At 53.7% G+C, this 27591-nt stretch overlaps 2 protein-coding genes across 6 annotated transcripts; one reads left to right on the forward strand and one right to left on the reverse strand.

The window, feature by feature from the left end:
- The first annotated feature begins 946 nt into the window (after positions 1–946).
- Positions 947–9694, forward strand: POLR2C (RNA polymerase II subunit C). The gene is made up of 9 exons (XM_003998097.6): positions 947–1108; positions 1293–1342; positions 3683–3751; positions 3898–3950; positions 6936–7064; positions 7487–7538; positions 7756–7924; positions 8070–8144; positions 8670–9694. The coding sequence occupies exons 1-9, from the start codon at positions 1023–1025 to the stop codon at positions 8812–8814; spliced, it is 828 nt and encodes a 275-aa protein (XP_003998146.2). The 5' UTR covers positions 947–1022; the 3' UTR covers positions 8815–9694.
- Positions 9643–24228, reverse strand: DOK4 (docking protein 4). 5 transcript variants are annotated; one of them, XM_023244938.2, is made up of 9 exons: positions 22398–22516; positions 17716–17816; positions 16912–17161; positions 13303–13410; positions 13021–13135; positions 12608–12727; positions 12328–12517; positions 11457–11595; positions 9643–11300 (listed from the first exon to the last, which is right to left on the reverse strand). In XM_023244938.2, exons 3-9 carry the CDS (start codon positions 16975–16977, stop codon positions 10941–10943), a joined length of 1098 nt encoding a protein of 365 aa, XP_023100706.1. In that variant the 5' UTR covers positions 16978–17161; positions 17716–17816; positions 22398–22516; the 3' UTR covers positions 9643–10940. The 5 variants fall into 5 exon arrangements, with proteins under 5 accessions (XP_023100706.1, XP_019675343.1, XP_023100707.1 ...); XM_019819784.3 differs by lacking the exons at positions 17716–17816; positions 22398–22516 and adding an exon at positions 24212–24228; XM_023244939.2 differs by lacking the exon at positions 17716–17816 and having other exon boundaries at positions 22398–22544.
- Positions 24229–27591: the final 3363 nt, after the last annotated feature.

A 27591-nucleotide genomic window follows, 5' to 3' on the forward strand; every position in this document is an offset into this window, starting at 1 on the left:
TTGGCAGGTCCCCTACGGTAGCTCTTGCAAATTTCATCCCATGCTCTCTTTTATCCTTCGTAACATCCCTCTCGCACTCCGCAGACAACCATAATTTTTAATTTACTGAGATGACACAGGCTATGAAGCAAAGGCCCCCTCCATGCCCTTTCCCTCTGCCTCAGGAAGAGGTGTAGCTAAATCAGGTCTAGCTAAATCAAACTCTTTATCTCCTCTCTAATTCTGCCCCCTAAATGTAGCTCTTGCTAAGTTCTACTTTAGAGCCTCTTCTCTGTATGAGCAGCTGTCACCTTTTGAGGCCCATTCAAACCTTTCTCCAGGCTGTTGAGAGGACTTTGGTAATCTTTATTGAGCATCCACCCTGTGAGGGGCACGCTGCCAGGCATGCAGAGATGCGGGTGCAGAGATGAAGGGCCCCTACCCACCCGCCACGACTACACAGGCTGCAGATGATGCATTGAATGGGCGTTGTATCTTACTGCATTTTCCAAAGAGCACGATCCAGACTTGGGGGTGGAGGGAAAGGGTACGGGTATATATTTACCATTCTACTATACTTTGCTAAAGTATGCTTCTGTTTTTCCGTAAATGGGCAGATTTACTTCATTCTCTTAAAGACATCATAGTACTCCTATGTTCGTGTATTTAACCGTCAATGGACAATTAGCTTTGTTATCTTCTGCCATTACAAGCAGTGCTGTTGTGAGCGCCCCTGTACGTGTATCTTTGCTGACAACTGCAGGCATTTTGGCAGTATGAATTCCTGGAAGTGTTGTTGTGGAATCGAGGGCGTGAGCACGTTTTGTCAAATCCGCCCCTCAAGGTGGTTGCACCTGGTGCCCTTAAAGCAGGTGCGGGTGTGAAACGCCAGGCTCGGAGCGGCGGCGGCCTCCGAGCAGCAGGCGGCGCTGTGAGCGTGTCTGTACCGAAGCGGCGCGGGCCGCGCTGACCCACTTCCGGCGGCGGCGGCGGCGGGGGCGCACGGGTGCTAAGTCTTAGGGTCCGGCGGGTGGTTGGGCACGATGCCGTATGCCAACCAGCCCACCGTCCGGATCACGGAGCTCACCGACGAGAATGTCAAGTTCATCATCGAGAACACGGACCTGGCGTAAGGCCGCTGAGGGAAGAGGCCGGCGGCTGTGGAGCGCGGGGGGGCTCGAGCGCGGGCCGGGTGGGGGTCGTGTCCTAGAGCTGCGTTCGGGTAGCGGGGTTTTTTGCTTTGGGAACCGTGGGCGCGGGGCGCCGGCGTCGATGCTGCGGCGCCCTCACGCCGATTGGTTTTCATCCCTCAGGGTGGCCAACTCCATTCGGAGGGTCTTCATCGCCGAGGTGCCCATAATAGGTAAGCGAACCCCACCTCTCGTTGTCCACACACGCCCCCACGCACCTCGGGGCCGCTGCCCGCCCACACCCAGAGCCTGGTGGGGCCGGTAGTGGGGGCTCTGAAAGGACAGCAGTGCTGGAGATTTGATCAGACCCTGTACCCTCGGCCCAGGGCCACTTGGGTCCACTCTTAACCTACGGGTTGGCGAAGAGCATGGGTTCGGGAGTCTGCGTGTTCGGGTTTGAAGACCGTTTTCACTTACTGCCCCTGTGCAGCTTGGGCAAGCGTTCGGCTGCGTGCCGTGTTTTTCTCTGTGGCATTCGGACGTTAACAGTGCTTGCAGAGCGATGGCAGGGATTGAGTAACGGAATCTCTCTTAAATGCCTCCTGTTGAGTACCGGTAGATGTCTTTTTATGAATCCGGTCCTTCAGCCGCACTTAGGGAACACGTAAGTGCCAGGCAGGGTGCTAGGAACTGGGACTGCAAGGCTGCACGGTGCAGGGTTCTTGCCCTGGTGGAGCACACAGTGGGGTTGCCCGGGAAAGGCGAATCCGCAGCTGACGCTGCTGCGGGGTAGCCTTGGGTCAGTAGTTGAGAAGTAGAGCTACAGTGCTGTTGGCGCTTAGAGGGAGGAGGATCGGCTCTGGGTCCAGCCACGTCGCTCCAGGTATTTTTCACCCTTATAAATATACTACGGGTATTTTCGGAGTGTCAACTCAAAATCTGGGTTGGAGAAGGGAATGTAACTCGGCTGCTACAACAAGTGTGCAGACTCCTAAGGAAATAAGCAGGCCAAGGGATTGGTGAAGGAGAGCATGGAGTTTCCACCACTGCAATCCCCAGGCACTTCTTCAGCTCAGAGCGTGGAGTGCTGACCCTCCTCCTCCTGCCTGACCACTCCATGTCTCTGGGCCTCAGTTTCATCATGAGTAAAATGAGGGAGTTGTACTTTGTGAGGCGGCCCTGGCATTAGAGGCTGAATGCCGCTTGCCCCACACGTTCAGTTCTGCGGATGATTCTGATCACCTGCTACATTCCAGGCCACAGGGGGAATACAAAAGTTAAGACATCTGAAGACCCCAGCTCCAGGATTCTCCGAAGCTTGAGGTAGAGACAAGACATGCACAAATATAACACAGTGCAAAATGGGACAAGTGTCTTTAGTCTGGACAGAGTTTTGTGAGGGGAAAGCTTGAAGGGAGGAAGTGTTGGTATCTGTATCACAAAGGGCAGGCGAGGCTTGGTTTGTAGGAGGCTCAGAGGATTTACACCCGCACAGGAGAGGGTAAGGGCACGTGGGAGTAGGGGGTTATTGGGAGTAAGGAGGCGGAGTCAGAAAAGCCTGGCTTACGGTCCTTACTTGGCTTGGGGAAACAATAGAAAGTATAGGACAAAGCGGGTTGGGTCCTAACTGGTCCTCTTCTGACTTCCATTCCTAGTGTCCACACCCTTTTTGGTAGTTGGGCTCCAATGCCATTTGATTTATGAATTTGTTTGCATACAGGTGTTAATGAATGTGTTTAAGTCAAGTGTGTGTGGGAATACAGTCCTTACCTTTCTACTAGCTCATTGCTGGTAGGAATGGGTTTTGATATTTAGTACGCTGTGCACATTAAAGGAATTCTTTACGTGTTAGTTGATTGATGATAAAGAGTTATATTGAGTAATTTGGCCATTATATCATAAAATGAGATATGGACCCTAAGCCTGTGTTACTTCTGTGAGATTGGCTTTTTTTTTTTTTTTTTTTTAAGAGAGAGAGAGAGTGAGAATGCAAGCCGGGGAGGGGTAGAGAGAGAGAGGGAGGCCCAGAATCTGAAGCAGGTTCCAGGCTGTGAGCTGTCAACACAGCACCCAACACGGGGCTTAAGCTCACGAACCGTGAGATCATAACCTGAGCCAAGTCAGACACGCTCAACCGACTGAGCCACCCAGGTGCCCCAATTTTCCCTAACTTTTAAGTGCCCAAGTAGTTTGTGTTTATGGATTTGGTGTTGACACGGATAGCAGATGTAAATGCTTCTCACAGAAATATTCAGCTTAAAGAAACGTGTTCCCACTGCCATGCTGTTCCCTAAGTCAGTATTTTTTGTGTGGGACAGGGAACCCCCTGCATTAAATCTGCCTGAGTAGGGATGGAGGCTGTGTTGCATGTGGTTCTTGTTAAAATACAGATTCCTAGCCCCGACTGGAGCTGTGGAATCAGTTTCTGGCAGTCTGGCCCAGGCCCCTGCAATTTAGTAAGCATCAGGTGCTTCCTAAATCTTGAGAACCACTGCTCGAGGTCTTTAATTTGGTGGCCGAACTGCATGTCTGCTTTCTTGTTTTTGTTTTTTTTTTTTTTTTTTTTTTTTTAGCCATTGACTGGGTTCAAATTGATGCCAACTCTTCAGTCCTTCATGATGAGTTCATCGCTCACAGGCTCGGTGAGTGCCGGGTTGTGAAAGGTGGAAGGGAGGGGGCTGTGCCTGGTGTCAGAGGAGGGAGCCTCCTCACTCCCAAGGGGGCTTCTAGGTTCTCCTTTTGACTTGACCATTTGGACTGCTTTAAAATGTCTTTCTGTTTCTTCCAGGACTAATCCCCCTCACAAGTGACGACATTGTGGACAAGCTGCAGTACTCCCGGGTATGCTGTGTGATTGGGTGGGATGTGCGTGGGGGTAGGGGGCTCAGTTCTCGGGGATTTTCCTGACGTGTTCCTTCTAGCTTTTAGAAAGACAGCATGGAAATGTTGCCTTAGAGCCCAAGCAGGCACTGGTCCTTGGTCCTGCCAGGCTTCAGATGATCAAGCTCCAGGGGCATCAGGGAGTTTCTCCTGCCAGCCACACAAGATGGGGTATACACCAGAATACCCATTTATACCAAGCAGTGGGGGCTCTGCCTTTTCAGAGTCTGATCTGTTCAGACTCTGCTCTCCAGAGTGTCTTTTCCCAGTGACGGGAGCCTAGGAGGCTGAAGGGAGTCAACAGAAGGTTAGGGAGTTAGGGAGAGGTAGGGGTGAGATCAAGGAAAGAGAGTGGGACTGTCCCCCACAGCAGCACCTGAGGGCTGTTGTCTGCCAGAAATGTGCCTCTCCTTGTAGGTGGTCCTCGTTAAACATGGCCCTTCCTCTAGGGCTGTGTTTCCTTCCTGTGATATGTTAACAGGCCTTGGACTTGGGAGGAGTGGGACAGGACTAGGTTCCCTGCATCCTTTCCCCAGGGCTCCATTAAATAACAGCTTGAGACTCTTCCCCCTTGGTGGCTTTGGGTGATCCTTAATCAGCCCATCCTCTAATATTCCCAAGGTCATGCCATTTTTGTGTGGCTAATTTGATATGTGTTATAAATCTATTTTTTTTGAATTTTTAAGAAATGTATATTTATTTTTGAGAGGAGAGGGAGAGAGATAAGAGTGTGAGCGGGGGAGGGGCAGAAAGAGAGGGAGACACAGAATCTGAAGCAGGCTCCAGGCTCTGAGCTGTCAGCACAGAGCCCGACGTGGGGCACAAACTTACGAACTGTGAGATCATGACCTGAGCCAAAGTTGGATGCTTAACCAACTGAGCCACCCAGGCACCCCTAAATCTGTGTTTTTTAAAGAGAGATTGAAGTACACAGGAAAGTGTGGAGATAATCTGACCAGTACTCTTGCTCCCACCAAACAGCTTGTCATAGTCCAACATTCTGCAATATTTGCTTCACGTTTCCAGATTTTTGTTTGTAAGAAATGAAACATCACAGATATTGGTGGGGACAGTTGTACAACCAGTTGAAGAGCAGTTTGGCAATGTCGTGGGTAAAGATATGCATGCCCCATGACCTAGCAATTCCATCCATTAAGTGTTTTTCTAGTATTTGCTGAACGAAGATGTTATGGTCTCCTCCCCTTTTTTCTGTTTTGTTTTTTTTTTGTTTTTTTTTTCCTGAAAATCTACAGAAAAGTTAGAAGAATCAAATAATAAACAGCCACTTACTTTCAGCTTTAGTTACCAAACTAAACTTAGTTTCTGCTTTGTTTTTCCTATCCGTGTTATTTTTGTTGAACCATTTGAAAGTTGCAGATACCATAACACTTTTCCCCTAACTACTTCAGCAGGCTTGTCCTAAAAATAAGGATATCTTCCTACATAACTATGCCATCATGCTTAAGACTATTAGCATTATTTTGTCGTATTTCAAATATTCAGATTTTCCTAGTTGTCCCTCACATGTCCTTTCTTGCTTTTTGTCATCCAGCAAAGATCCATGCGTGCATTTGGTTGTTACACTTCTTTAGGCTCTTAATCTCAGATCCCTCTCCTTTATGATATATATTTTTTTGAGGTTGTGTACCTTTTCATCTCTTTCATGCCAGTTTCTTTAATTTAGTGTTTTTTTTAGTAGGTTTTTGTTTTTGTGTTTTTGTTATCTCCTAATGCGGGGCTCGAACTTACAACTCCGAGAACAAGAGTCACATGCTCTACTGACCGGGCCAGCCGGGTGCTCCCCTTCCATTTCTTTCATGTATGTGTGTGTGTGTGTGTGTGTGTGTGTGTATATGTATGTATATATATATATATATATATATATGTATATATTCACTATATATTCACTATATATTCACTTAATTATTCATTCATTTTTGAAGGGGGGTAGTGGAAGGCAGGCAGAGAGAAAGGGAGCGAGAATCTCAAGGAGGCTCTGCCCTGTGAGCACAGAGCCGGACACGGGGCTCGATCTTGTGAACTGAGGTCATGACCTGAACTGAGATCAAGAATTGGATGCTTAACCGACAGCCACCCAGGCACCCCAGGCATTTCATATTTCTAATTAGGGTCTCGGTTGCCTGCCCGCCTCACCTGTGTGTGAGTGCACACTGTCCAGGTGTGGCCTCTAGCTCTTCCTCCTTGTCTGAAAAACCTCGGAAGCAGGTTAGATGTTCCTCATTGGCCTGAGGGGGCGAACAGTTTGCTTGGTTACATTCCAGTAACTCGCCTCAAGTTAAACTGCAGCAGATGGTCCCTAACGTAGGAATGGATTGTTTCAAGAGTCGTGGCTTAAAGAACTGTTGCTACTTATTGAAGCTGAGTGATGGTTACATGGTGGTGGTCTCTTCTGCTCTGCTCTGCTCTTGTGAATGCATGAAATTTTCCATTATGGAAAGGTTTTTTTGCTTTGTTTTTAAAAGAAAAAGTAGTCTAGAACTTGAAAGAACTTTACTGTTGTTGCCTGGATCATTTTATTTTAAATGATGATTGCATTCCCGAGCTAGTCCACATAGTTCATGGGAAGCTGCACTCTAAAGCGTGAAAGCATCACTCTCTTGCTTAACGCCTTGTATCCCTGAAGAAGGGCGCTCCGAGGGCCAGGGTGAGAGTTTAGCAATGTGTCTCCCGGTGGTGGCCTGGCAGCTGCTGGAGGTGGAAAGTAAACCCAGGCGTCAACAGGTACGGGTGGTCTCTAAACTGGGAAGGGCCTGCACTTGGGCGGCCCGGGAGAATGGTGTACCAGATTGGCGGGGCCCACAAGAGCCTGGAGCCTGAGAGCAGCCCTTTTACATTAAGAAATCTAAGGAACTGGGTGTTAGAAGCAGGGAGCTCAGGGCTCACCACCTCTCCATGGGCTCATTCCCGCTTGTCTTCCCGCCTCAGGACTGCACGTGCGAAGAGTTCTGCCCCGAGTGCTCAGTGGAGTTCACTCTTGACGTGCGGTGCAACGAAGATCAGACTCGTCACGTCACGTCTCGAGACCTCATCTCCAACAGCCCCCGGGTCATTCCAGTCAGTGTCTCACAGCGTCCCACCCAGGACCTTTGTTCTCCTCCTGGCTCGAAATGAGCCAGACTCGGTGGTTTCTTACAAGATGCTGATTTCCCTTGTGTTACCCTCTGCCTTCAACTGAGCCTGGTGCCTAAAAGTGCTAATAATTCTGGACAGTAGCCAGGGTGGACAGGAGCGTTGTTGTGCTGTGTGCCCACCCTCTGTCACCCGAGGACCCTTTGAGAGGCTACTGTTTTGACTGAAAAGGCTGTCACCAGGCCGTGAGGCAGAGGCTGGAGTCCAGCTCCGGCACAGATTTAGTCCTAGTACCCCTCATTCCCAGGCATCCTGTCCCTGGTCGGCAGGTGCGGGAACATGGTTGCCAGAAGAGGTGACTGGGGAGACGAGCAGCTAATAAATGCCTCTGTTTGGGCTCCTTCCAGGTGACCTCCCGGAACCGAGACAATGACCCCAATGACTACGTGGAGCAGGACGGTAAGGGGCTGGGGGAGTATGCGGATCTCTGCCCGGCTCGTCGTTCTGCAGGCCAGCACAGAGGCAAGACCAGACACAGCTTCTCGTGCTCCCTGGTCTCTGTCAGCTGACCTTTGGGCTGTTTTTCCTGATTGTGTGGTCTTCTGGTGGTATTCCGGGTCAAAATTCAGGGGACGGTGTCTGTCGGCCCTTGACTGACTCACACCTCTCCCCACAGACATCCTCATCGTCAAGCTGAGGAAGGGCCAGGAGCTGAGACTTCGAGCCTATGCCAAAAAGGGCTTTGGCAAGGAGCATGCCAAGTGGAACCCTACCGCAGGGGTGGCTTTTGAATATGATCCTGACAATGCCCTGAGGCACACAGTGTACCCCAAGCCTGAGGAATGGTATGTTCTCATTGGGAGTAAAGACATTCGGGGTGGGTTGGTGTGGAAATGGCTCCCAGTCACTGGGGTCGGGGCAGGCTCACTGTGGACATAGTGCCCTAAAAGCAGCTGTAGCAGCCCTGTGCTGACCTGTATTTGACCTCAGGCCAAAGAGCGAGTACTCAGAGCTGGACGAAGATGAGTCACAGGCTCCCTACGACCCCAACGGCAAGCCAGAGAGGTAAGATCCAGGCCGGCACATGAAGTGTGTAAGAATGTTATGGTTTTGGTGCAGGGTCTGAGTCAGGAGACCCTTCCCTCACGTCCCAGTGCCCGTGAGCTGAGGAAGGAAGGGTAGCTGCAGAATCCATGGCGGGTGCAGGTCCCGGGGCAGGTGATCATCTCCCTTGGTCACTGTGGGATGAGGGCCCTGCGGTTGTTCACTCTGCTCCTCCTCTGATGAGCAATCCCCAAAGAAGAGGTCTGCCCAGAGCCAGAAGTGACCAGTCTTCTGACAGTGAACGTGAGCCACTGCCAACTTGACTTTGCACTGTCTCCTTGTGGAACACATCCACTCCGAAGTGTTTTAAGGTTTCCCCAGTAGCTTTTTGAGCTAGCTGTGGCCTCCTTGGAGTCCCGTAATGTGCAGCAGGACCCCCGTTAGTAAGAGGTTGAAGCCACCCGGGAGAGAGCGCATGATCCGAGGCCGACGCTCGGCTGAGCCAGCCTGCCTGGCGGAGGGCTCTCACCAGACTCTTCCTCTTAGGTTTTACTACAACGTCGAGTCCTGTGGCTCTCTGCGCCCTGAGACCATTGTCCTGTCAGCCCTCTCTGGATTGAAGAAGAAGCTGAGTGATTTACAGACCCAGTTAAGCCACGAGATCCAGAGTGATGTCCTAACCATAAACTAGCACAGCTCACCTGTTTGAACAAAAAAGGGGGGGATCTGGGCCAGCAGCTGGATTTGTCTCTCCAGAGCCTCTTCTAGCTACTGGGATGTGGACAGCTGTTGGCTCGGGCTTCTTGGCAAACCGTCAGTACCCACTAGAAAGGGAGCCGTACGGAAGAGGCGGCCTGTCCCAGCTTTGCTCAGATTGGCAGGCATGCCACTGGCATTTGAGGCAGGACAGTTTTTTACTAGACCTCTCACGTCCCTGGCTCTGCCCACTCATTGCCAGTGGCATTCCCCAGGGCATCCCTTCCAACGCGTTTTCGTATGTGCCTTTGGGGGAGTCTGTTGAGAACCACCGAGCTGGACTTGCTTCTGTTGCTCATTTCAGGTCTTCAAACCCTTTCTGTCCAACAGTTGGAGGTTTCACAGTTGTACCTTGGACTTGCGGTGTTAGGATTGAGTGTTAGAACCCCCATTCAAGTTGCCTACAACCCCTTCCAGTCCCTGCCCAGAGCCAGGCTGCTGGCACTTCGCTCAAATCTCCAAGTGTCCCTAATTTGAGAACCCTTAGAGAAGAGTGTTAGAGCCTGGCCGCCTCCCTGCCCCAGGTAAACCCTGTATTTCATTCTCTACCCATTAGTTATGAACTTCACTGCCAGTAGCCTGATTATTTAAGTTTGGGTGCTGGGGGGCAAGGGCCTTAATGAAGGGAAGGTCTGGCCTTGACCCCTTACCCCTGTAGGGTAGAATCATGCCCAAAGTAGTTAATTAGGCAGCCTGGCAGGAGAAGCCTGGAGAAAACCAGAGATTCAGTACAGAAAGGAAGGGATATTTATTGATTCAGGAGTTGTCTTTTTAAAAGTTTTTATTCTTGGCAATAAAGAGCACAACATAATCTCCTTCATGCGTCATCGTGCCACTAACTTGAGCCAGCCGGCCCTACCTCCCTCTCAAGGCCTTTGGTGCCGAGCTGGCTGTGGCCCCTCTCTGGCTCCAGGCGCTCCTGGAGGGGCCTCGTGCTGTATCATTCTGCCACAGCTTGAATAGTGGTTATTTACAACAGGGTCTGTTCCACAAATCAGAACCCTAAAGTATTTTAAAAAAAAAAAACCCACACACGCAACCGAGGGTTTGATGGGAATAGAAAGATAGCCCTTCTGCAAGGTAGTCAATAAATACCAGCACTAGAAAATCAATTGCTTTAATTGCATTTCAGCAGGGAGCCTCAGCACCATGTGGGGAAGAGGAGATGGGAAGGGCTCGGTTTCCGAGTGCTTTTGGCCTTTGGCCGGCCATAGGGTGGCCAAACAGGGCAGAGGGGCTCCCTCTGCTGGGACATCACCTACCCCCAGGTCAGTGAGGGTGCGGGAGGGGTGCTCCCCGCAGCCTGGCCCCGGGGTGGGGAAGAGCTCAGACCGGCCCTCCTCCTCCTCGCTGAGGTGACCTGCACCCCCACCCCTGGGGGATCTTCTCAGCCTACTAAGCAGGAAGGAGCCTGGGCAAAAATTACATTTTAAAACCAGATTTTCACCTGAGGTGTCAACCAGATGTCACCTCTGCTTAAAACTCCCAAGTGCAAGGCTGCCAAGAGGCACAGGGGAAGCTCAACTCCTTCCTGTGCCCCTCTAGGCCCAGAGGAACCGAGAAGCCACCTGCTGTCTCAGCCCCTGGGCTGCTTGGGGAAAGCCAGCGGTCCCAGCGCCAGCCTGGAGCTCTGTCTCCCTCCTCTGGCCCTGGCCACTCAAGCAAGTCCTGGCAGCAGGAGGGCTGTGCCACGGAGGACAGGGAACAGCTGCCCTCACGTTCAAAAACAGCCTTGACTGTGACCCGGTCATGGGATTAAAAACTGTATGTGGTATCGGGGAGGGATGGGGGAAATCTCAGGAGTATAGAATATGTCATAAGCCATATATATTAAAATCATTAACAGTATATAGTCCCACAGTAGCTCCAGCCCCGCACATGCTCTGGCGGTGTGGCCAGCCCTTTGCCTTGGTCCAGCCTCACCCTGGGGGCAAGGAAGGGATAGCTTGCTCCGCTTCTCCAGGCTCTTGGCCAGCAGCCCCTCGAGGGCGTCCACGACACGCTGCAGTCGGCCCAGCAAGAGGCAGCCCCGGCGGTCCTCGGCACGCGCCGGCCCTGCCGTCACTGGGCCGGGGTCTTGGCCTCGCTGCCGTCCCCCTGGCCGGGCTTTGGCTTTAGCAGGATGAATCGGTTGAGGAGGTCTGTTTCTGAGCTGGCCTGGGCCGCCCCGTACCCCTCACCTGTGGACACGGAGGCGGGCTCAGGACTTGGACGCAGGTCAAAGGACCCCCGTCCAGAAGGCCCGGTCCTCCACAGAACCTTGTGGCAGGTGAGTGTGGGGCGCCGCTGGGACTCACCGGCACAGCTGGACGCCTCGGCAATATTCTGGGAACCTGTGATGTGGTGCCAGTAGGCACTGCGGGGCAGCATAGTGGTGGGCGTGCAGGGATATGAGTAATGTTCCGTGCCCTTGTTCAGCAGCTATGGGGCAGAGAAGGGGGGGCCCTCCCGTTAGCTCCAGGGGCGGCGGCCTGCCTCAGCCCAGCACCCTGCCGGCCTCTGGCGTACGCGCCGGCTGGAGACAACTGGCGTGCTCTTAGCCTCCCCGGTAGCCTGGACCAGTGCCCGCTGCCTCACCCTCACGTTCTTCTCCATCTCCAGCAGGACGCGCTTGTGTTGCTCAGCGATGGCCAAGGTGGCACTGTGGACCCGCTGGTAGATCTGTTCCCCTTCCTGTGTCTGGAAGGTGTAGAGCCCTTCCCCGGCATCACACATCCTAGGGACACGAGAGTCACCGAGGGCGAGGTAGAGGGGACTGCACCACGCACACACACGTGCTTGGTCCGGCTTTCCGGCACCACAGACTGGCCGCGCCCCAGGCCCTCTGCACCCCACCCCCTCTGTCTTCTGGGGGTGCTGGCCGCACAGCCCAAACGTGCTGGGCATTTTCTGTGTACCAGTGATCTAAACGCCTTACAGGAATGAACCCATTCAGGTTTTTCTCCCATCCCTTTGGTCTGCGCACTTTTAGTTTCCTATTCTGAATTTTCTCAAACCATTTTGCAGATGAGGAACCTGAGGCCTACTGATGGTAAGTAGCTTAGCCAGGATTATACAGGGGATTACACAGAATTTAAGTCTAGGCAGGCTGGCTCCAGAGTTCAAGCTCAATCCTCACCGTAATTCTAGGAGGCGGAGTACTTTTTTTTATCCTCTATTTGACAGATGAAGAAAACAGGCGTGGTCCACAGCCACAGAGCTGTAGGTGCCAGGGCCAGCATTTGATTTGAGCCCCAGAAGTTTGAGACCGCTGCACTTGACCTTCCTGGCGTGAGCCTCAATTTCTTCATCTATAAACTGGAAATCTTACGTTCCCTTTTGGTTTTCTATGCTGATAAATAAGCTCCCAGCACAGTGCCTGCTAGAGTGAACGACGGCCGACAGCATGATCTGATCGTGGTGGGACATGGTGGGACGGGGGGGGGGGGGGGGGGGGGGAGGGTCCTACCGGCCAGCCTCGAAGGTAAAGCGTGTGGCATCCCGGCCATAGCGACGCAGCGAGCAGAGGGGCCACGAGACGAGCTTCACGCGGGGGTTGTGTATGTCCCAGAGGTAGATGTTCTCGTGGGTGATCTGCAGCTTGCACTCGCCATACACATCCAGGTTGGGGCAGGGCAACAGGAAGACATTGAAGCGGTCTGCAGTGGGAGAGGAGGAGTGGGGCTGGAGCCTCCCCAGGGGAGGACTCTCCTCCCTCCTCCCACCCCCTCGGCAGCAGCAGGCCTCACCTGTCTGCTCACACTGCACTCCTGGGGCCAGGAGGTCCGGCTCTCCCAGACTGATGTCATTGAGTCGTGACCCCAGACACTCCACAGACAGCGTCTTGTACCACTCCTCCGCCTCCAGCTCTAGAGAAAATGGTACCTCGTGCCAGCCCAGGGTCCCCCAGCAGCCCATCCATCTGCCCTCAGCCCAGAGTGTCCCACCATGCAAGGCAGAGAGAGTGAGGCCAGTGGATGCTACCTGTCTCCCCTTGTCCTGGGGGCCTGCTCCCTCCAAGCCCCACCCCCCCACACTACTTTCACCCCTACACATCACCCCCAGCCAGGGCTCGTTCTGCTCTGCCTCCTCCCGACTGCACCACTGGACCATGACTGGCCCAGGGGAGTCTGGCTGGAAACCTGCAGCCCCCACTCCTCACCTGAGTCGCAGGTGAAGGTACGTGCTGAGTCGTCGGTGAATATGATGGCCACCGCCTGCCTCTTGGTCTCCTTGGGGAGCCGCGTGACACATTTGACATTGCTGATCTCAGTTACCTGGGACAGCACCCAGGAGAGACTGAGCCAGGCTGGAATGCCTCCCTCTGCACCGCGACCCCCCCCCCTCCAGTGGTGCCACCCCCAGGAGGGTGCTCTTGGACCTCAGGGCTCGGCAAATTGTCACTGCTTACAGACTGGGGTAGCTAGGACCCAGGCCCCCTAACCTTGGGGCAGCCTCGGAGGCACACTGACTTCTCATCTGGGTACTTCTCCAGCCGCTGGGGCCCTTTGCTGGAGGATTTCCGGAACACCAGCCAGCACCTCCGGTAAATCTGTGGGGCAAGAGGGCAGTGGGATCAGGCCTCCTGGGACCACTCCCACCCAACATGGCCCTGACTAACCCCTGCCTGCCACAGGGGGCAGTGCTACACAGCCTTCCCTGGAGACCCAGCCCAGGAGAAAACTTGGGACCAGCAGCGAAGCCCCCTCCCCAAATTGAGGAAGCAGGCATTTCGTCCCTGGCTCTGCAAGACGGTTGCACAAAGAGTGCTCTGAATCACTGTTTACTGCTCAGCTCGAAGCTTAATATAAATAGCCAACGTTTGTTTCCCTTCTGTACTTCCTAGTGTTCTTCACAGTCAATCTCAGGCTCACTCTTGAGGTTGGTTTGATGATCATTGCCACTTTACAGACAGGAAACTGAGGCACCAATAAGTAACAGTTGATAAATGGTAGTGCTGATATTTTTAAAGCGCTGGCTAGATCCAGAATGGATATTTGGAGGCCACCCCTAACAGTCTGCCCAGGGCTCTGGAAGTGCCAGCCACAACAGAGGGAGTGTCCTAGGGACAGGGATCAGACCCTTGACCATTCTGAGCCTGCACATCACCACAGCCCTTGTTCTCAGGAGCAGGGGAGGGCTCTTGATGGGGGTAATACCCCCTCTCTCATCTCTGGCCACCCTCTCTTGTCATCCTCTGACATTCTGGAGTATAGGAGGTCAGGATTAGTTCCCTGTTCCAGTTGGGGAACCAGAGGCTCTCAGCGGTTCCCCAGAGGGGCAGAGCCAAGAACCTGGGGTTACCCCACAGCATAGTGCCTCCCCAGGCGAGGTTCCCTCCTGTCCGACTACTGCCAATGACCCCGTGCCTAAAACTGCCTTGATTCTCTAGAGCTTCATGGGCTCCTCCTGACTGCCAAGGAGCCAGGGTGCAGGGAGCCAACCATGCTCCAGGGCAAACTGGCTTGTCAGACTCCCCCACCCCCACCCCCAGTGGTGGCCTAGCCACCGGCCCAGGCTGCAGACTCTTCCTTCCCTGGCCCCCTCCTCCACCCCAGGCTCTCTCTCAGCCTACTCTGTCAGTGGGCACTGCAAAAGCCCGGCAAAGCCTATTCCAAGAAATCACAGGTGCCCCCTCTCACCGGCAAACAGTAGGGAGACTGGGGGGTGCCCAGAGCAGAGGAAGCAAGAGGCTCATAGCCCCATGCCTATGGCCCTGCCACTCAGTCCCCAGGTCCCGGGTAGGCAGGGCCCCAGGCCAAGAAGCCATTCAGAACCAGGCCATTTCTGGGGCCATCTGGAACTCTAGGAGGTATCTCTGCTCCTGTACCCAGGGCCCTGGCTCAGCCCCTGGCCTATCCACCTAAACCACAGCAGGCCTCAGCTCTTAGCTGGGGAGCTCCTTTAGGGCAGAGACTGTACTTTATTCTCAGAATCTTCACTCACATCCTGGTAACCTTGTTAATACAGCTCTGCTGAACAAGTAAATGACCATATGAAGAGACCGTGAATGGATGGCTGGATGAATGAATGAATGAATGAATGAATGAATGAAGGCTGTCGACCCCAATATGCCCTGCCAACTTGGGCTCCATGAAGCTTGCAGTGTAGGGGCAGAAGGCCCAGGGGCCTGAGCACCCTGGTTGCCTGGTTACAGATACAGATAGATACACACACACACACACACGCATGCACGCACGCACAGCCCCAGGGAGCCACTGTGCTCAAGAGCCCTCCTTCCCCACTTCTCATGGTCTTTGATCAGCACTTCAGAAACACTCTGCCACAGCTCTGCCAGAGGAAGGCCCTGGCGGGTAGGAGGGTCTGTTCCCCAGCTCTTTCAGCCCCTCCTGGCTCACCTTTGTGAGCTGAGACCAGAATGGCTGCCCTGGCACAAGAATGGCTGAAAGCCCCTCCTATCAGACCTGCAGGGACAGGCTGAATGCCTGGGGTAGAGGGAGACCCAAACTGGATCTGGCCACACCCCAGCTCCCAATCTCCCCCACTGGCTGTGTCCACCTGTAGGCCACTTGGTTTCAGGTCTCCTCCTGGAATGGGTCTGATACTAAGTGCAAGTGGCTGCCTCAAGGGGGCTCTCGTTTCCCCGTAAGCTCTGCACTGGGCAGGGCCTTGGCCCAGGTGGTCCCCCCGCCCCAGGGACCTGCTAGACCCAGGCCCATAGGAACGAGGAACCATACTAGAAGCTGGGCCCCTGCCCCCTTGGCCTCCCCACCTCATTTTCAGTTTCTCTAGTTCTGTGCTCCACGTGGGTTCCATCCCTCTCTCAGGACCCGAGCAAGGTGGTGCCCACCCAGGCACGGTCTCCTGGACTGAAACCCAGGTTGGGATACAAATCCAAATCTAGCAAAGACTCCAGACATGCCTACAGCTCAGCTCCTACACTCTGGGCAGAACACACGCCCACAGGGGCGCACGGGACCACAAAAGGGGGGGAGGGGCAAGAACCACCCCTCTCCAAGGCCAGCCCTGCTTGGTCTGGTTTCCAGGCAGGGAAACCATATCAGAGCTCTGTTCCTCCCCCACCCCACTCAGGCTGAGCCAGGAAGCCTTGAGAAGTCTGATCTCACCCCACCCCCATCAGGGCAATGGGGGAGGGGAGGAAGATAGAGAAGGGAGACCCCATGAAAACACAAGACTTGGGCCACCTCGGTCACCAAGGATACCCTCCTACTGGGGAAGGACCCCTCACTGGAGGTGGGAGAGGGTCAGCAGGGGAACAGAGGCAGCTCTTGGACAACCTCACTGAGATCATTAAGTTGGTCCCAGGAGCCCCTGGTCATGCTCTCTGGGGGTTGAGGGGAGGCTGTACTCACCAGGAGGGGGTGAGGGGGGCGCATGCCCACAGAGGTGTATCTGAGGCCTCATCCCCACAGACCCTGTAAGTAAGCCCCCAGCTCTGGGCCAAGCACCCAGTGCGCAAGGAGCCACCGCCAACAACTTAGAGGAAAGCAGTCTGTCCCAGAGCCACAGGCCATCCTGCTCTAAGTTCTCATTCCTAAACCACATAAATACCAGCCTCTGCACCCTCACATCACTGCCCTGCCCCACAGCCAACCACTCTCCTTTTCACACACTCCTTTAACAGTAAAAGCAATAGCCAAAATAAATACATAAGGACCCGTACACAGAAAGCAATGGAAGCGGGGGGAGACCAAGGGACTTAAGAGAAAAGGGGCCAAGAGAGGGAGGAGAGAAACAGAGAGGCGAGGTGAGGAGGAGGCAAGGGGGAGTGAGAGGCTCAGACACAGCCCCGCACTTCCAGCCGCTGTCCTGGCCACAACTTCAACAATGGCAGGGCAGCCGCCTGCCCGTCGTCGGCCGCCACCGCTGGCCCGGCCGCTGGGACGCCGGCCAGCCCTGCTGGGGCGGGGGCCGCAGCAGGCACATGCCGGGTAGCCGGCTGGCCAGAAGCCTCGACACCACAACTGCGCGACGCGGCCCCAGGCGGGCACCCGCGCCCAGGACGCGGCAGGCTCCAGACCAGGTCCTCGGACGCCCGTCCCTCGGCAAGGCCCCTCGGAGGGTGTCTCACCCCGAGCTTCCTGCTCTTCATCTTCACGTAGCCTTGCTTGACGATGTCGTTGAAATTGGTCGCCATGGTTTCCCCACTGCCTTTGGGGTGCCGGGCCTGGCTGAGAGCGGGGAGGGATGCCCAGGTGGCCTCGGTTTCCGGATCCTCCTATCACCTGTTCGAGACACTCCGTCGTCGGGGGGGCCGCGAGGGCCGCTCCTCACCTCGCCCGCCTCAGCATTGTTCTAGCAGCTCCTCTGCCCGGCGCCTGCTGGAAATAAAAATGACAGGGAGATTAGACAGTGACATCTTTCTCTTCCCCTGGCTGTCTCGCTCTTTTTTCCTTCCTCTTCCCACACTCCTCCCTCCCTCCCTCCGCCCGCCCTTCTTCCTTCCCTTCCCTCCCCACCCTGGGACGACAGAACCATTCAGGAAAACCGAGGTGGAGGCAGCAGCGAGGAAAATGGTCCAGCCCAGTCCCCTCCCTCACGGCTGGGGCTGGCGGTTAACCCCTTCCTGGAAGGGCTGGCGCCGGCTCCCACTGTGGAGGTGGGAACAGAGGGAGGTGGCCCAGGAGCCGTTGTCCCGTCCCATCTCCTGTTACAATTCTGGAGCAGACTTAAGGTGACCTTCCCAGAGCCAGGCCCCCTCCCATGCACAGGGGCCTCAGGGGAGAGCCGAGAGAGGGGAGGTGGGGTGCCCAGGAGGTGGCCCACAGTCTGGTGTGAGTAAAATCCACACTCCCCGAGCTTCAAGACAGTCTGCCTGGTCAGTCTCAGCAGACCCCCAAGTCCCTCTGCCCACCCTCCCCCTGCCAGTCTATACCTGGTTCTCTCCAGCCCCGGGAGGGAGGCTGAGAGTCAAGCCCACTCAGGCCCTCATCCCGGCCCCTGGAACTCTTCAGTAGCTCCTCTGGGTGCTGCTTCCTGGGTGGGAGGGCAGAGTCCAGCGGGGCGGGCCCCCAGATAAGCCTGAGGAATGTGCTGGGCCGACTGGAGGTGGCCACTGTGGAAACAGTCACCTCTCCCTGGCCCTAGGGGAACCCGCTGGTCTGGGGGTGCTGGCGCTGAGTGCCCCATGTCCCAAGCATGGGCAGGAGTTAATTACAGACAGAGCCAGCAGTCACCTGGCCCTGGATTAGAGGACACAGCCAGAGAGCGGTGAGGAGCACCAAGGGGAAGTCTACAGGGAGCAGGAAATGGGGATGCCAGCAGGGGCCGCTCTGAATCAGGCAGATAAAAGCTAAGACTAAGACTAGGGGAGGGGGTCCTCAGCAATGGCGCAGTCCGACACCCATTCTACAGACGGAGGGGGAAAAGAAAGCTGCCCAGAAAGGATAAGCAACATGGCTAATGTCGCACAGCAAGTCTGGGGCACAGCCAGCGACGAAAGAGAAGTTTCAGAGTGGGTGACGGAGGCAGGCCCGGGGCGGGAAGGCAAGGTGGAACGTCCTGTGGCCACCTCTGGCTGCCTACCACCACCCAAGCCCTCTCTACCATTCAGGCTCAGAAGCAGGGGCTTTGCCGGCAACTCGGCCCCCCGTGTCTCCAGGATTGCTGGCTGGGAATGGAACAGCATTTCTGGGGTCAGCAGGGCATCTGGGCCGCCAGGATAAAGCCCTGGGACAGGCTTGCTGCTGGATCCGCCAGCAACTTGGCATTAATTACTCTCCTGGAAGACGGTCTGTTGAGTACCTAACAAGGAACAGATGGGCCTACCCCCCGGGGGCACACACAAACAAGGGGATGGGCAGAGAGGGTGATGCTCCCCTAGCTTACCTGCACCCTGATAGCCTCTTCCGCACACCCTCAGCTGCCTCCCTGCCCATTCGGTCCCTCTATCCCGGCCCCCCTGGGTTCCAAGACCCTCCCAGATGGGATATCCAAGTGGTTTGCTTTCCTCCTATAAAGTCTGGTCTAGGGTCCCCTTCCCAACACTGACCCCCAAACAGCCCCACCACACCTGAGCTCTGGCAGCCAGAGACTGGTAAATTTCCCCAGCTCTGTCTCTACTGCCTGCCCATGGGGCTGCCTCGCCCCCACAGCAAGGACCACCTCTGTTAAATTCCCCTCTAAGGCTGGCCATTGGCCACAAGGCTTCTGGGTTCATTCATTCATGAACCTGGGGTGTGACACAGCCAGGAATGTGAATCCAGCGGCCTGCTCCATGCCTCAGTTTCCCCATCAGTAAAAAAAAGAGAGAGACAGAAAATAAGTCCCACTTTGAGGAAATGCCTCATGGGGGTACCTGTTTGCCCACTTTGGACCCAGAGCTTCCGCCCCCAAAACAAAGGCTATTTTTATTTCAAGGGCTGTGACACTATCATAACCAAGCCTTCCACCTGCCCAGTTCAGGCCTCTTGTCATGGCCCCGCCAACCAGCTACCTTCCCAAGTGACTGTGATGCCAAGCTCTCAGGAGCACCGCTGCCCTGTCTGTCCACAGGCCCCCACCCTAAGCCCTAGAGCCAGCCCCACAGAAATAACCCAGCAAAAGAGCAATCTTCCACGGGAAGCCCGGGGGGCAAAGGCTCGGCAGCTCCCTCTTTGGCCCTAAGTCACAGGGATTCCTGGCCACACTCAGACCCTAATGAAGTTTGCAAGAGCAAGACCCAGCCTGGGACCCAAAATGGTATGGCAAAGGGGGGTAAGGGAGGTAGGGGGAAAGGTCAACAGGTGGACCCCCAAATTGGACAGGCAACGGGATCCGGTGTGGGGGTGCCCAGAACTAACTCATCCCCCTGAGGGACTGTATTATTAAGCTGGACAGGTGGCCCCGGGCTGAGCCTGTGAGGGCCCACTGGGGCCTCATGGTGGAACGCAGAAGTCCAGGCACGGGGCTGAGGCAGTCCCTGCCTTGCCACACCTGGGGCCACTTTCCCATCACTCCTGGGCCACGGCCAGCTCTGCCTCTCTCGAGCCCACAGCTGCAAAGAATGCCTCACTAATTCAAGGCCTGATGTCTCAGGCCTGTGAGCTCAGCTCTGAACACCCAGAGAGGGCTCAGCAGCCCCCTGAGTACTGCAGGGGAGAGCGGGGGCCCCCCATTCCTCCTCCCAGCCTGGCATCAACATGGCTGCCCAACCAGAGACAGCACCCACCCTGAGCCAGGCCACTAAGGGCTCCTGTACAGAGAGAGCTGGACTCAAAGGCCCCCTTCCCCCAGCTCTCCCCAGAAAGGGCAGGAGACTCCCTGATGCCCAGCAGAGTGGCGGGGCAGGGCCTCCCAGCCCCATAGGGTAGCCCCTCTGAGCACTCCTTCCCTGCACCTGGATTCTGCCTGGAGGCTTTGGCTCCAGAACAAACGCTACTTGCTGCTGTTGGCAACCAATGACTGAGCAGGAGCGGCTGCCTGCCTGGCCGGGCCTCCCCACCCCGTGGGGGATAGGATCTTATCAGGGCTTCAGGGACAGCCCTACCTGGACACGCCTCACTATCATCTCCCTGTCTCGCCCCATGGCAAAGATCCTATCGGCAGGAGGCAGGATTCTCTCCGGCACCAGGGACACTTCCCATCACCTGTACTCAGGCCCTCTCTCCCCCAGTGTGATTGTTATCAGGGGCCACGAGGGCGTCTTCCCATCCCACCCTCTGCCTCCACCCATGCAAATCCCCTGAAGAAACCACCAGCTCAGACACTGCGGGTCTCATCTAAGGCGGGTGGCAAGACCGATCAAGTACCCAACCTGACAGAGTGGGATGAGGGAACATCTGAACAGCCACAGTCTCCTGGGCCCTTAAGTCAGGCAAATGATGTTATGCCTCCACGCAGCTGCCACTCTGCTGTCTCTGGGCCCCTCACCCACCCCTCTGGGCCCATCTCCCCCACACCCGCCCAGCTCAGCACGCACGGCTTTCTATCTGTTGCTCAACACGCCTAAATCCTTCCCACGCAGGACCACTGCACTTGCTGTTCCAAGCCTACAACACTGTTCCCTCTGACGGTCCCAAGGCTCATTCAATGCTTCATTCAGGTCTCAGCTCAGAGGTCACCTCCTCAGAGAGGCCTTCCCGGACCACCCGAGCCAAAGAAGCCCCGCCAGTCAGCCTCTATCCAGCTTCACTGTCTTCATCACACACATCACTATAGGACTGTCTTGTTCCTTCAGCTCTTCATTTGCTACTTGGCCACTGTCTCCTAGAACACTCTAGAACATCAGTGCCTTGTCTGTCTAGTTAATAGCTCCATCCCAGTGCACAGAACCGTGTCTAGTGCAGAGTAAGTGCTCAGTAATTGGGGACTGAAAGCATAATTCTCTCCACTTGTCCTCCTCACCCATCCTCCCACCACCACCCTTAGCCACCTGGCAGGGCCCAGCTCAACCTCCACGCGCATGTTAAGCAGCGATGGGCTCCCACCTCCCTGGGTCCGGGTCCTGGGGCCTTCCCAGGGCTGACTGTCATGGTCAGCAAACTGTTGTTCCTGAACAACCAGCCAGGCCCCAGCTGGGTTCAAAGCTGCCTCAGGGGAGAGAGTACCGCTGACATGGTGGCCAGGCCTCCCCATCTTGGTCAGGGTTGTAGGGTGAGGTCATGCCCAGCCCTGCTGCCCTGCCCGAGAAGGGAGAGCTAAAAGTAGCCGGCACCCAAGCACAGAGAGGCAAGCAACTGGGTGGGAGGGGTCACAGCTCCTGAAACCCATCCTGCAAGGGGGGCAGGAATGGCCTGCACTCCAGCCACATCTCTCTGAAAGGGGAAAGGAAAGAGTCTGCGCTAAACAAGACCAGGCTCGCACCACGGCCAGGAATCCTGCTAGGCCCCTCACTGCCCTTGACTTGCAGACCCCTACACCCCAAATGCTCCATCCAAGTATCCTGGCAACTGCCAGGCACCCACAGCTTGGGGCTGGCAGGCTGCACAGAGGCCCTGCTCTGCCCACATCACCCAGGTGCTCAGCCTCTGCTCAAGCTTCTTTGCAGTGACAGAAAGCATTTAACTGGAAGCTGGGCCTTGGGGGCTCTGGCAGGAGGGGAAGGTGGGCAGTCCCCTGTGGCCAGGGGAGGAAGGTTCCAGGAGAGGAGGGGAGCTGACCATGAGTTTAAGTTGTAGGATAGGAACCATTTGCAGGTGTGGTGGGCAGTGGGCAGCTGGGGTAGACAAGTCTCTTGGAATTTGGGGGAGCTGAGAGAGAGCAGGCCATGGGGAGCAGGAAAGTGGGGAGGAAGCTGGGGGCTGCGATGGGCTGGGATATGTCCGGTCGGGCGGCAGGCCCAGAGTGGAGACCACAGGGGCCTGGGCTTCTCCGACGGTTGGTGTGGGGCACAGGTGAGGTCAGGGCCCCGACCAGGGCTCCCCTGTAGGCGAGAGCTGGTGTAGGAGGAGCCCGGAGAGAGTTTCAGGGGCCTGGGGGGGGAGGGGGCTTTTGTGGGAGGGTCCCCGAGGCCCCCTCCCCCGATAGGGTTGGTAGGTCCCATAGGCTTGGAGAGTTCTCGGGCTGGAGTCGCCCAGGGTCTCGCGGGCTCGGGCGTGGCCTAGGTGCCCCCTCCCCGCCTCGCGCCCCCCAAGTTACCTGGGCGCCACGGCCCGGGCCCGGGGCGCTTGCTCGGCGGGCGGCGGGCCAGGCTCATACCCGCGTCACGGCGCGGCCGGCGGGGGCAGCGGGGCGGTGGCGGCGCCGGGCTCCGGGCGGCGAGCGCGAGGGAGGCGCGGCCGCCGGGCTGGGCTCCGGCTGGGACTCGGCTGCATTTGCCCCGCCGCCGGGGTCCCGCCTCCCCCCGCCCCGAGGCCCGCCCCCGCCGTATTCCTCCGAGCCGCGGGACACGCACTTCCGCCCCGGCGCCCCCAGCTCGCCTCCACCGCCCCTTCAGTTCGCCCTCGGTAACCGGCCCAGCCCCGCCGTCCCTCCCTAGACCCCTGTCCCAGCCTCCTACCGCCTCTCAGCCCCTGGAAGCCGAACCCAACGACAGCCCTCAGCCCCCAAATCTCAACCCTTAACTCCTTCGGGAATGACGCGCGCGCGCACACACACACACGTTGTTCCCCTATCCCTATACGACTCCCTGGTCCCTCCAAGCCCAGCATCCCCGAGACCTCAGCGGTACCCCGCACCCTCCTCACACACTCGGGTACCCGCTACAGCGCCTCCAACTCCAGAGGTCTGCTCCCCTAGCAGTCTGCCAGCCTCTCCCTCCCCTGGCCTCCACTCCACCCTGGAAACACCCAATACTCCCATTCTATGTCCCCCCTGAGACTTCGGCCTTAAGTCCAAACCCCATTCCTCTCGGTCACCACCCCCCCCTTCCCTGCAGCACACACACTCACCTCGCTGCCCCTCATCCCATCGCTGCCCTGCTGGAATCTCAACCCACAGGCCTCCTCAGCTGTTCCAGGCAGGGATGGGGAAGTTCCCTAGGGCCTTCCCAGGGAGGGACTGTCTCACCCCTCTGGTTGTGATGTCTGCACCCCATTACACCCGCGGTTCTCTGGGTGTGCTTTCTGGGCCAGAGGAATCACCACCAGCATCACTCTGAAACGTATTAGAAATGCAACTTCCCCACCCCACTCCAGACCTATGAAATCAGAAACTCTCAGAGTAGCCCCCGGAAGGAAATCTGTGTTTTATCAAGCTCCCAGGTGATTCTGATGCACATTATCCCCTGCTTTCGACCCAATATACAAAATGAAACAAAAGCACGCACCTGAACAACCAAAACCCTGAGAAATGAAAACACCTCCAAGTCCAAGCCCAGGTGTCATCAGAGAGATAGGCCTAACACCTGGAGGGGCCAAGAATCACAGCACTCACCCATGGAGTCCCTGCCCCTGCCTCCAAGACGCCGGGCCTCAACCTTACCCAGGCTTGCCTGAGAGCTTCTTAGGGGGCTGCTTCCTTTCCCCTGAAAGTTTCCCTGGATAGTCATTGTGGTGCCCCCAGGACTCCCAGCAGCCTCCCACCCTGGGCCTCAGCTAAGCAGCCCCTCACTGCCAGGGGAGGAAGCAGCTGCACCGGTCCCTGCCGGCCAAGCTGGCCTGGGTCTTGACCTCCTGACCTCCCCATGCAGCTCCCAAACTTGACCCCACCTGCTTTGCTTCAAACCACAGCCCATAAAGCCCTCCGGCACTTGATCCATCACGGCAAACTGTGTTTGCCACCAGAAACCTCTGGAGAACTTTTGGCCAGCAACAACAACAAAAGAGTATTCACAATAAGCAAGCATCTTCTCTAGAGCGGGGTTTCATAAAGAGCTTCTTTCTCTCATCTCCCCCAATGCAGTCTCCGTCTGCATTGTTGTTGCCTAAATTTTTTTCAATTAAATGTTTTATTTTGAGATATTTGAAGAGTCACGTGGTATTAGAAGCTACAATACAGAGAGATCCACGTACCTGTAGCCAGTTTCCCTCGATGGTGGCATTTGTGCCACAGCATCCCAATGCAGACACTGACATCGAAACAAGATACGGAACATTTCCATCAGCACCAAGATCTCTCTCTCTCTCTCTCTCTCCTGTTGCCCTTTTATGGCCCCACCCACTTCCCTCCCACTCTCACCCCTCCTTAACCAGCTCCCCCTCCCCCCACCGTCCCTGCCACCACCAATCTATTCTCTATTTCTATACTTTGGTCATTTCCAGACTGTTCTACGATTAGAATCATAAGTATGTAATCTTTGGGGAATGGCTTTTTTTTTTTTCCACTCAGCATAATTCTTTGGAGATTCATCCAAGTTGCTGCATGTATCAATAGTTCATTCCTTCCACTGCCAAGTAGTATTCCATGGTATGGATGGATGTGCCACGGTTTACTTATTCATACATCCATTGAAGGACGTCTGGATTGTTTCCAGTTTGGGGCTATTATGAAGAAAGCTGCTATCAACGTTCATGTACAGGTTTTTGTGTGAACATAAGTTTTTATTGCTCTGGGATAAATGCCTAGGCGTGCAACTACTGGGTCATATGATAATTGGATTTAGTTAAAAACAAAAACAAAAACCTGCCAAACTGTTTTCCAGAATGGCTATACTATTTTATATTCCCACCAGTGATGTATGAATAATCCAGTTTCTGCACAACCTTGCCAGCATTACGGTCGTCCCTACTTTTCTTTTTTATTTTTTTAAAGCCATTCTGATAAATGTGTAGTGATATCTCACTGCAATTTAAATTTGCATTTTCCTAATGGTTGATGTTGTTGAACATCTTTTCATGTGCTAATTTGCCATCTGTGTATCTCCTTCAGTGAAATGTTTCTTCATGTCTTTTGTGCGTGTTCTAGTTTGATTATCTGCTTTTTTTGTTGTTGAATTTTGACAGCTCTTTATATATTCTAGATACTAGTCCTTTTTTGGATATGTGTTTTACAAATGTTTTCTCCCAGTCTGTAGCTTGTCTTTTCATCCACTTAACAAGATCTTTCACAAAGTAAAATTATAAAATTTCAATGAAGTTCAAATTATTGACTTTTCCTTTGATGATTGTGTTTTTGGTACTAAGTCTAAGAACTCTTTGCCTAGCCCTTGATCCTGAAGATTTTCTCCTATGTTTTATTCTAAAAGTTCAAAATTTTTATGTGTTACATTTAAGTCTGTGATCCATTTTGAGTTAAATTTTGTATGAGGTATGAGACGTAGGTTGATGTTGTGTTTTTTCCCTTTAGACTGTAGATGTTCAATGGTTCCAGCACCACTGTGAGATTTTCTACAGAGATAATCATGGCATCTGCACACAGAGACAGTTTTATTTCTTCCTTTCCTATGTGTATGCCTTTTGCTTCCTTTTCTTGCCTTATTGCATTGGCTAGAACTTTCAATACTATATGGGGTAAGAGTAGTGAGAGCTGACATCTTTGTCTTGTTCATGGTCTTAAGGGAAAAGCTTTCAATTTCTTGAGTGGATTGTCATATAAATATCACTTGGATCCTGCTGGCTGATGGTGTTGTTGAGTTTTTCTATATCCTTGCTGATTATCTAGTTGTCTATCAATAGTTGAGAGAGGGCTGTTGAGGTCCTCAACTATTATTGTGGATTTTTCCATTTCTCATCAGACCTATCAGTTTTTGTTTCATATATTTGGTAGTCCTGTTTTTTTGTTCATACATATTTAGAATTTGTTATATCTTCTTTACAGGGTCTTTTTAGTTGTATATACTGTCCCTCTCTGTCTCTATAATTTTCTTTCTTCTGAAGTCTACTTTAGTTGATATTAATATAGCACTCCTGCTTTCCTTTGACGAGTGTTTTCATGATATATCTTCTTTCATTTTTTAATATTCAAACTGTCTATATTATTGTATTTAAAGTGAATCTTGTGAAGATGGCATATATTTGGTTTGTGATTTTTTTAAGTTTATTTATTTACTTTGAGAGAGGGAATGAGCAGAGGAAGGGCAGAAAAAGAGGGGGACAGAGGATCCAAAACGGGCTCTGAGCTGACAGACAGCAGAGAGCCCGATGAGGGGCTTGAACCCCTGAACTGTGAGATCATGACCTGTGCCAAACTCAGACACTTAATTGACTGAGCCACCCAGGTGCCCCTTGGTTCATGGTTTTTAATCCAGTCTGGCAATATCTACCTTTTAACTGATGTATTTAGACCATTTGCATTTAGTGTAATTATTAATATGGTAGAGCTTCAATCTGCCATTTCAATTTTTGTTTTGTCTGTTCCTTTTTTCATGTCTATGTTTTCTTTTTCCTGCTTCTCATGAGTTATTTGAACATTTTTCAATTCCACTTTGATTTGCCTATTATGTTTTTGAGTGTGTCTTTTTGTATAGCTTTTTAGTGAATGCTCTAGGTATTACATCATGTCTGTAACTTATCACGGTCTACTGGCACAGATGAGTTTGCCAGTTTGAGTTTGAGTTTGAGTTTGCTGATTTTGCTTGCTGCTTACCTCCCTCTAGATCCCTCTACCCTCCTCCATTTATAATTTAATTGCCTTTCAATTTTTCTCTTCCTTTTATTTTAGAACCGCATCAGGAAGTGTAATAATTTTTGCTTTAACTGTCAAACATAGTTTAGAAAACTCAAACTCAAGAAGACAAAGACGATTGTATTTGCCCATGTTTTTACTTACCGTGTTCTTTCATCCCTCTTGATGTTCTTTTTTTTTTTTTTTCAATTTTTAAAAAAATGTTTATTTATTTTTGAGAGACAGAGAGAGTGTGAGCTGGGGAAGAGGCAGAGAGAGGGAGACACAGAATCCAAAGCAGGCTCCAGGCTCTGAGCTGCCAGTGCAGAGCCCAACGTGGGGCTCAAATTCATAAACTGTGAGATCATGACCTGAGCCAAAGTCAGACACTCCACCGACTGAACCACCCAGGCGCCCCTCATCCCTCTTGATGTTCTAAAGCTCCTTCCTTTATTGTTTTCTTTCAGTTTAGAGAATTCCCTTTAGTCATTTTTTTTTCAGGGTAAGTATAAATTCTCTTAGTTTTCCTTCATTTGAAAATGTCTAGGTTTTCCCTTATTCCTGAAGAACATTGCCACTGGGTATGGGATTCTGGGTTACCAGTTTCTTCTTTCAGCACTTGAAAAATATTTTGCCTCTTCTTCTGACCTCCATGGTTTCTGTTGAGAAATCTATTGTCATTCCAATTGTTTCCCTCCTATACCTAGGCTGTTGTTTTCCTCTGGCTGCTTTCAAGATTTTTTCCCTTCATCTTTAGTTTTCAGAAGTTTAATTTTGGAGTGGCTGTGTTTGGATTGTCTTCTTTGGCATTCATTCAGCTTCTTGAATCTGTAGGTTTACATCCTTTACC

The sequence above is a fragment of the Felis catus genome, chromosome E2 (genome assembly GCF_018350175.1).
Source record: "Felis catus isolate Fca126 chromosome E2, F.catus_Fca126_mat1.0, whole genome shotgun sequence".
In the NCBI taxonomy this organism is placed as follows: Eukaryota; Metazoa; Chordata; class Mammalia; order Carnivora; family Felidae; genus Felis; species Felis catus.